Genomic DNA, 7,290 nt, shown 5'->3' on the forward strand with positions numbered 1-7,290 from the left:
ATATATATATTAATATTATTACGAGTTTGTCCCCGAAAAATTATTCAAGAAACTTGAAAGAATTTAAAGTCTTAAATGTAGTTACGCGTAGGAGTATGTCTGGTGGCCTGAATTGAGAATCCATGCTTTAGTGACGTCGTTTATTTATAAATCATTGCTTAGAGATTCGAAAATAATCCTCAACTTACATCACTTTTACATTGACAGTTCCATTGCTTCCTCATGAATAGTGTGATTTAGATAATGCACAGTATTTATGTGAGTGCGTTATCGGTGCTGGCTTGAAGATTCTTGTGCAGCAGTGGAGGAAATGGAAATGTTTTAAAAATGAGAATGAGAATGAAGTATGAGGCAGTATGCTGTTTATTAGTCTCCGACCTACTTGCTACAGCGGTGAAGCATTCTTCAGTTTGGGTCTTTAAAAGTGTAGTGCAATTGGATTCAATTGATACAAAGTGCGATGTTTCTTATTGTCTGTATGAATTATTATAAAACTTAATTGTAGAATGTTTTCGTGCACTCAAATATCAGATACAGGCATAAAATTTTTGATTTTATATGCGATTTTTAGTTATCTCATATAAGGAATCTTCATTGCATTGCATTAAATCAAGCCTACTAGAATGTCAAAGTGGTGAACGTTTAGAATAAAGGTTTACTGGTGTAATTATATAATTTAATAGCAATATATTCGGCTTTTGTTTATTTTTTACTTCATTATATTATTTTAGCGTAGGAAATATTAAGTATTAGTCTAACGAGTTATTTATTTTTTAATTTAGAAGTTAAATATTCTTGTTTATGAATTTAGTTAAATTTTTTTAATTGAAGGAATGAATCGTGAACTCTGAATTTCGGAACATCAAATGGCTTAGAATTTAAAAATGGTGAATGTCTCGGTTGGACTGGAGATAGGTTCTGCCTAATGTCTATTATCAGTCTTAGCTGGACTCGTTCTATAGGACTACATTTTAAGTAGTAAATTTGTTTGTATTTATTGGATATAAAATATTGTAGCCTGACTTATATTTTGGTTAAATTTTTTATTTCAAATTAATTAAAAGGATAAATAGAACAGAAATTGCATTTTAGTTGATAGAAATTCAGGTCATTAATTTTTTTATAATTAGTGTTCCAAAAATAGGGCTTGTTTAAAAATTTCTGGGCCACAATTAGATATGTTATATATATTGATTGTATTATTTAAGTTTCTCTCTTCTTTTAATTTTAATAACTTATTTTAACTAAGGAAATATTAAATATTTTTAGGATTTTGATTCAATTTTTTTTTTAATTAATTGAATTGAAAAATTCTATATATATTTAATTTACATTTATATGCGCATCTTTTCAAAAATTAAATTTATTTATTTTTATTCTTAGATTAAAAAATACTGTATAGACAAACTCGCTAATTGATTTTTGCTCTTATATTGAGTAACATATTTACAATTAGAAACTATAAAATACTTGAATTTTTGTACGCTTTCATTTAAAATCATCCATCTAAGTGTTGATTTCTGTTTAAAGAAACAATAATTTCTATGCATGCATCTAGACTAATACCTCTTATAGGATCTAATGTAAGTTTCGAAATTTTCACAACTGCAATTCTTCAGAACGTGACCCTGAGAGTTGTGTTGTTCATGTTGTTCATTCCCCCTCACCCTTGGATCTGAGTGATCTTCCTTGCTACCCACATATGTAACCTAAATTCTTCTTCGTTCTACCTATTCCTTCCCTGAAGATGGAAGTGGTATGATCCATCGGATCGTCCGTATCCATCCAGAAGACAACACGGTGTCACAACTCAGAAGACCACAATCTGGAGAAATAATTTAAAATAATTTATATTTTTGAACATCGAAGACAAGTTAAGTTGTAACTCTTAAGAGATAGCCAATCAAATTACTTTCATTAATTTCCCCATGGAAAATAAACATGTACTCACATTGAGACTATATCGGTTTGTCATATGCGAGATATATTGTGCGTGTCATGGGAGGCGTTAAACAACTACAACATCTCGAACTAAACTGACTTCTCGTACACAAAATTAGGCCTACTTGCCATGTTCGTGAAGCCGGTAGTCCATATATATTCGCAGTCCTTTCGCTGCATATTATGTTCCACCGTTTTCCTAAAATATTGCATTTTTAATGTAGAAATATGGAAAATCACAACAAAAATGCGTTTTAAAAGCCCAGTGAATAAAGCCGAATGATGCAGCGAAAACAGGCGATTATTTCTTGATGTCGACTAAATAAAATGTCGCACCATATGGTAAGGTGTCTGTTAAAAGTTAGTCGAATATCGCAGCAATAGGGTCAAGACTATCGGACATATGTAATATGTAGAGTGTAGTATAAATTGATGCCTGTACCCCACAGGGAAATTTACGGTGGGCTGTAGAATGCTCTGCCGGTCTAGAAAACCGAAATTAACTTCCGTGGGAATTCGTTGCACTGACCACGCGACACCATCTCTCCGCAAAAGTTAGCACTAATTTCGCCGACAAGTGGCGGTCACTCGGTTGGTATAGTTCGCTTGCGGACTAAAGTCAAGAATTTTTTTTTTTTGTAGAATGCTCTGTTCCTCTATCTGTTGAGTCTGCACGGTGTATCGTAGTGATCTGCATTTTCGTGCCGGAACTAGGCGCAACATTTTGTGTCGCTGAATGTGTGGGCTACTAGGGACAGTGAACTGCGACTACTTAGTTGTGCGGAGGATGTACACCTGTAGTGGAGGCCCGGGAGACTGGAGGTTCAGTGGTACAGGGAGCTCACCCCCGAGGTATCCGCGAGGAGACGAACCTCTACCACCAGCTGGTCTTCATCACGCCTTCTTTTCTGCACCGCCATCAATAAACAACCATCAGGTACAGGCCAATCAGAAGAAGATGCGGTGCTTTAGATATTACATAACTTAAGCCTCTCGTTCTGATCAGTGACAGCGCGAATTTGGAAACCTTCAACATGGCAGTCGCCGATCATCGTGGCCGAGCGGTCTAAGGCATGAACCGTTTTCGCCAGCTTGAAAACTGGGATCGTGGGTTCGAATCCCACTCGAGGCATGGATGATGGTTTTCGTTTATTCTGCGTGTAGGTAGCGGCCTTGCGACGGGCTGATCCCCCGTCTAAGGAGTCCTATCGTCTGTGTATAGGATCAAGAAACTGAAAAAGCGGCCATGGCCAACAGAAGGAATGTGGAGCCATATATGTGTATATCTATATATATATATATAGAGAGAGAGAACATGGCAATCACAGGTTCGAATGCAGTTTAGTGCACGCATATATCCATGTTTTTCTCTGTTGTTTTTCTTGTGCCAGTAGATGCCTTGTGAAAGGCCAAAGTTCTGCCCACGTAGTATAAATTATATATTATTTGTCCATGTGTTTAATTAAGCAACAGACCAAGAAGATGTATGGGTGTGGAGGTGTGTCTCCACACTTTCTTAACCTCGGCACTAGATGGAGGTGAGCTGTTAGCTTCACGTCCCTGGTCCCTCAACCTCAGCCTGAAAAGTGACTCCAATAAATAGGGTCTAAATTGGCTCAAACAGCCATCTGGACACTGCTGAGGAAAGAAAGATATCTTACCCCTCTCTGGAATCTAACACAGACTCGACGGTCGCGTAGCCTAGCCACTGGACAGCTGAGCCAACTATGCATTCAGAATTACTGGGTTTTTTGTTCTTTGTCCGTGGTCCGTTAATTCTAGAAACTAAAAAAAACACGACGTATCAGAAACTGCGTCTGTTTCCGTCCTCAGGTGAGGTGGGAGACACCAACTCAGTTGGATCCCGTAGAAAGAGCTAACCTCAATCACTCTGTGTTTTATAGTTTCTAGAATACTGGACGATGGACAAAGGCCAAAAAACCTAGTAATTCTGAGTGTCAATCCTTTAGAATTAGGCATTGTTTCAGAATTAATTCTCGATTGGAACAGACCAGAGAGGAAATTCCGTGATACATGGAGACACATATAAATTGATGTTATATTGAACACGATGAAATCCCCGAGGCTTCAGCGGATANAAAGAGCTAACCTCAATCACTCTGTGTTTTATAGTTTCTAGAATACTGGACGATGGACAAAGGCCAAAAAACCTAGTAATTCTGAGTGTCAATCCTTTAGAATTACGCATTGTTTCATAATTCTCGACTGGAACAGACCAGAGAGGATATTCCGTGATACATGGAGACACATATAAAATGATGTTATATTGAACACGATGAAATCCCCGAGGCTTCAGCGGATACTGGGTTATAAAAGAAGTAAAGCTCCCTCTCTTATCTTCCTTCCTTGTTTATTTCCTTTCTTCTTCCTTCTTTTTTCTCCCTTATTTATTTATTTCTTACCTCATATCACGGACGGATGGCAGTCAGGGTGTAAAACAGCTGCGTGGTGTGCCGTCCTGTAGTCGTTACTGCATCTTGAAGCAGCATCCATGGCTCGTTTCGTTAAAACTCTACAAGAATTTTCGCCGTAACAAGGAATAAGTAAAGAAGTTATTGGAGAAAGTATCAAAAAGTTCTCATCCGATGCGGGAGAGAGAAGGAAGAAGAGAATACGAGAATAGAGGGGAGACTGAAATAGAAAAAGGATCAAAATAAAATTCCTTTGATATTGGAACGTTTCAAAATTAGTAATTCTTTCTCTCTTGCACCTCTTACTTCATTCAACTGTCTTATCCTCTCACATACGCCTTCTTTTTATTGCAATCTGTGTAAATTCTTTAAAACCAAAGAAATGGATCTAACCTCCCTTATTTTTCTCTCGCTCTTTTAACCCTTAATGCAATATTCGTAAGGGAAAAAATGTGGATGAATGTAAGAACGAGTTCACTTCATAACATTGATGAAGGAGAATGAATCTTTAGCAGACACGACAGCCTGTCAGGTCAAGTAGCAACATTGTGGCAATTTGAGCTGTCAGAATTGAAGCTCGCCCAGGGCACTGACTATCGTGAATTGGGTCCTTCCAGGTTTTCCTTAGTTCTTCGAAGCAAATGACGGGATAACACCTTAAATTCGCCTAGGATACCTTCCTTCCTCACATTTCCAATTCATAATTCAGTACTATCCCAACATTCAAAGCTATACAGTCTTCGTTACTGATAGCGCCTTTAACCCTCCCCCCTCAAAATACATGAATATCTCGCGTTTTAGGACAAGATAAGTGGAGAACGTAAAGGGGGTGAGAGGAGAATACGTTCCTTTCCTTTTGTTTTTCCTTGGCACTAGAGCCCCAGTGGGCCTAGGCCTACCTCTATCAACTCCGTTCACTTTGTTTTTTCTAGATCTTACACATTCGTTAGGACTCCGTGGGCGAGTGATCAGCTTGTCGCAAGGCCTCTACCTATAAACAAACACAGAAAAACGCACACAAACATCCATGCCCTGAGTGGGATTCAAACCCACGATCCCGGCTTCCGAGCGAGCGAAGACAGTGCATGCCTTAGACCGCTCGGCTACCGTGACCGGCACGTTCTTTCCTTAGTTATTAATAACCTGCTATGAGGTGAAAATGGGACATGTACAGTATATGAAACTACGTGTATTTTTAACTTCAGTATTACATGGTAAATGGTCAGTCGTACACTCCGGCTGCTGAATGCTTGGGAAAATGAATTTCCCGAGCCTTTGTACAGGGACTGAAGGACGAGCTGTACAGCGTGTTTGCAGATCTGGAATAGAGAGGTGTCTCGACACTAACTGGAATTGAACGTCGGTCACCGCTTAAAAAGACATCGAAGTAGACGGGACGATAATATTAAAATGGAGACGACGAAAGAGCTTGTGATTAATGATTCTGCTATAATTTAAATTACAAATTTTCATCTGCTTGACATATATAGCGTCTTGTTGTAAATGATAATTTAGAAAATGCGTGTAAGAGGGGTTCGTGGCCTATCTTAAGGTAGTATTTATTTTGGAGCAACTGAGAAATATTAAAGAAAACTAAGAATTTTCCGGCATCTGGGCTGAAATTTCAAACAGGGAACTCGGGGATACGAAGTAGATACGTTAGCTGCTGAGTCACCTGATTCTCTGGTGGTGATTCATTCATGATAAAGCTCCGGCGTCCGTTAGTGGCCTTAACATTTCAATAAGGCCGCGCCATAGCTCAAGCGCTGGCCGCTTTACTCCCAGGGAAATAACCCTCAGTAGTCATTGGATAGGAGGCTGGGTGAGTCCCAGAAGCGGTCTGGACGACACGGAGAGGAGAAATTTCTTGCTCCTAAAGGGCAGGTCGTCCAGGCCGTAGCCAGTCGCTACCGCTGTCATAGCTCAAACTATAAAGCGTCGAATGTTAGGATGATTAGTGAATGATACATTTTAAGGGATGGAGAAGGAACCTATCATATCCTGATTTGAGGTACTTTCCCGATATTAACCTGGAAAGACTGAGTAAAACTACGAAAGACCTCAGACAGGATAGTCGATGTCCTAGAAGAGATCCGAACCGGACACCTCGGAAATACGAGTCATACGTCGTACTGTCTCAGCTAAATTGCCATGCTTCAGCATACCATCGTGTTAGTTAATTAATTGGTTGGTTAGACCTAAACACCATCTCATATAGAGTCCAAAGTCTGCCGTTGACCACAATAGGAAGTTGATTATGAATTCAAAATTCGTCGGGATAATAACTCGGTCCCCTCTGTTACATGCGCGAGTGTTGTGTCTGAATACATATTGACGTATGTAACGAAAAATTACGTCAAGTTGACGACAGGTGGTGAGTGGATGGATTCTGCTGGACCCTGCTGAGACCCCCCCTTTCCGCCCCTTCCACACAGGCATATCCCCCTAGAGAACTAGTTAAGGCAACTTCCGGTCTATGAACTTTCATTATTTTTTATCATGATGTGTAATAAACTGAAGTCGGTTAACGTTGTCTTAACTTTCACTAGCTTAAGTGTTCTTTGTGCCAGTCGATTTGTAAAACTGAAGAAAGGTCAAAGTAATTTGGTATTACACTTATTTATAATTTTGTACATTTGAAGCACGAATTTATTCTAAACAGTATTTAGATTTTTAGTTCTTCACAGGAAAAATGAGGCCTCTTCATTGTAAGGACCAATTCCATAATGCTGTGTAGGGATAAGAAATCGCTATTTATTATTAGTATATTGTTATATATTATTATTACTATAGCAGAATTTCTTGTGCACGAATTGTAAGGCTCATCATTATGTACTTTTCTCAAGTTTCTTACGTGGTATTACTTAATCTCCTTTGGATCAAAATTTCTTCCTCAGTTCTTCCTTTTCGAACCCCC

At 38.8% G+C, this 7,290-nt stretch overlaps 1 protein-coding gene across 9 annotated transcripts in view; it reads left to right on the forward strand.

Annotated features, from left to right (window-relative positions):
• LOC111866476 (zinc finger protein 384) overlaps positions 1-7,290 on the forward strand; it is a 448,072-nt gene that overhangs the window by 246,380 nt on the left and 194,402 nt on the right. The window contains exon 1 of one of the 9 annotated variants that reach the window (XM_033752270.1): positions 2,601-2,878. The exons of the other annotated variants lie outside the window; for them this stretch is intronic. Coding sequence (XP_033608161.1) covers positions 2,678-2,878 — 201 coding nt within the window. The 5' untranslated portion in view covers positions 2,601-2,677. Of the gene's footprint in view, positions 1-2,600; positions 2,879-7,290 lie in introns of those variants that run through there. 9 annotated transcript variants of the gene reach the window in all.

This window comes from Cryptotermes secundus, unplaced genomic scaffold (assembly GCF_002891405.2).
Source record: "Cryptotermes secundus unplaced genomic scaffold, Csec_1.0 scaffold320, whole genome shotgun sequence".
Taxonomy (NCBI): domain Eukaryota; kingdom Metazoa; phylum Arthropoda; class Insecta; order Blattodea; family Kalotermitidae; genus Cryptotermes; species Cryptotermes secundus.